General features: G+C 49.5%; 1 protein-coding gene across 1 annotated transcript in view; it reads left to right on the top strand.

The window, feature by feature from the left end:
* The first annotated feature begins 471 nt into the window (after positions 1–471).
* ABHD10 (abhydrolase domain containing 10, depalmitoylase) overlaps positions 472–2,117 on the top strand; it is a 22,970-nt gene continuing 21,324 nt past the window's right edge. Inside the window, exon 1 of the mRNA XM_027774466.1 lies at positions 472–668. Coding sequence (XP_027630267.1) covers positions 527–668 — 142 coding nt within the window. The 5' untranslated portion in view covers positions 472–526. The remainder of the gene's footprint in view (positions 669–2,117) is intronic.

Raw genomic sequence — 2,117 nt, 5'->3', positions numbered from 1 at the left:
TACACATGCACGACCAAGGTCCGGCCTTGGGAGCATTTCCGGTGGAGGGTAAAACTGTCAGGTCAGAGGGGCCCGTTTTATCGAACCTTCGCATTGTATGTTTCGGCCACCTAATGTCCCCGGAATGGTGAGATGTTTTCCTATGTAGGGACGGTTAAGGTTCTTGGAACTTTTAGCGTTCTATCAGCCCGCTGAGAAGACCGCCTTCCAAGGTTACTCAAAACATCCCAAACCACCGCAGGAAAAATCTTGCAAGAAGCGGACAGACCTCCCAAACGCGTAAAGCGGGCCGGGAGTCACGACTCTGCGCATGCGCGCCCGGGGCGCTCTTCGGGCAGCCCCGCCTACCAGCCGGTGGCGCAAGCGCAAGACCCGTTCCCGCGACCCGCACGTCTCCCAGGGCGCCGGCCCGGCGGGCCCCCCCCCCCCCCCCCCCCCCCCCCAGCCGGTGGCGCATGCGCAAGACCCGTTCCCGCGACCCGCACGTCTCCCAGGGCCGGTGCGGGGCGCAGGGACAGCTGGGAAGATGGCGGGTGTGGTCCTGGGCGCTGTGGCTGCTTGGATGCCTGGTCGGAGTTGGGGCTGGGCGGTCTTGTCTCTCGGACCTCACCGGAGCCTCGGCGCGTTGCTTGCACAGAAGCCCCGGAGGGTGCCTCGGTGGCTCCCAGGTCAGTGTCCGGAAGGCGGAACTAGGACGCGTTCTTTCGAACACCCGCGGTCCCGTCAGTTCCTGTGGTAGTTTTTGGCGCCCTATTCGAAAAGGTCCTTCTCCTCCCTCCTCACCCCAGTTCTGGGCGCTTTGTACAGTTCTGGTGAAGACTGCACGGAGACCTCTGCCGCGGCCCGGGGATCCTCGGTGGCGTCGTATGCGGAGCGGGTTAGGGAGCTCTTGCGGATCTCCGCCTTCCTCCGGTTATGAAACGCAACCCTCGGAACAATTAAGATATGCATGTCATTGTTTGTTACCGTTAGGGGCTCACGCATTGTGACTGTTAAATTGCTCAGACCTGCCCTCCCTGGGCTTCAGTGAACTTAGAAGATGAAGCATGTTCTTTGTGAAGGTGTAGACGCTCTCACTAAGCCTGATTTTGTCTTCTCTGTGCTCCCACTTTGTGAAAGAACCATAGTCATCACAAAGGAATAGAATTTGGGCCCCAAAACGGAGCGTCAGGAGTGTGTGTGTGTGTGTGAAAGGATCGTCTCTTCGAATTCTTTTATATTTTGGTTTTGTGTCTTTACACCCTTGCCACACAGCTGCCAGGTGCGTGATGCTGGCATGGTAATTAAAATCATTGTAGAGAGCTTCCTCTTTCTTAAGCTAAAAACTGTTTTTAAAATAATTATTTTATTTAACTTTATTTATTTATTTTTAATTTGACCAGAGAGGGATGGAGCAAGAGAGAGAGAGAAAGCAAGCCTCCTGGTCGGGGCTCAAACCATGGTCCATCATGTGGGAATCCAGTGCCCCCAACCACCACGTCACCCACCGCCTAGGCTAAAAACTTTACACTTGCCTAACAGGTTTAGCTTATATTTAATTTTGCACAGTTTAAATGTGTAGTATGTATAATTACTCTTAGCAAAGTATAGCATGTCCGTTCGTTAACCAGAATATTCTTTTTTCTATTTAGCAGACAGTACTTATGTACCAGATTCTGCACTAGTCCTTACAGTACAAAGGTGATTTGTGGATATTAAGAATCCATCCACTTAAAACTCAGCGACATTAAATAAACTAATTGTTTCAAAGAGAAATTCCTGTGTTGGGAGGTAATATCAAGAAGAGGATAGCATGCCTTTAGGGCACAGCTGAGGAAATAGGAAATGAACATGTTTGCTGATATCGTCTGTTGACCATAGTAACTGGCCTTTACAAGCCCTGTTTTTTACAAAAGTTTTTAACTTGGCATAGTTCTCTATGCATTGAAACTTTGAACAGGCTTTCATGTAGAAGAGAGAGCTTTAAGATCTTCAATTAAGTTTTTAAAAAATCTTTTTCTTAAATCCAAAATGTGACTACTTGAGCAGCACACATGAAAGAGACTGAGGAGTTTTCTTAGCCGCAAGAGAGTAGAGGAAGCTTCATTTTATGTAAAAAAAAAAAAAAAAAAAGGGTA

The sequence above is a fragment of the Tupaia chinensis genome, unplaced genomic scaffold (assembly GCF_000334495.1).
Source record: "Tupaia chinensis unplaced genomic scaffold, TupChi_1.0 Scaffold000437_1, whole genome shotgun sequence".
Classification (NCBI taxonomy): domain Eukaryota; kingdom Metazoa; phylum Chordata; class Mammalia; order Scandentia; family Tupaiidae; genus Tupaia; species Tupaia belangeri.
Note: the sequence above shows the minus strand (reverse complement) of the source record. Positions and strands in the feature narration are given on the sequence as shown.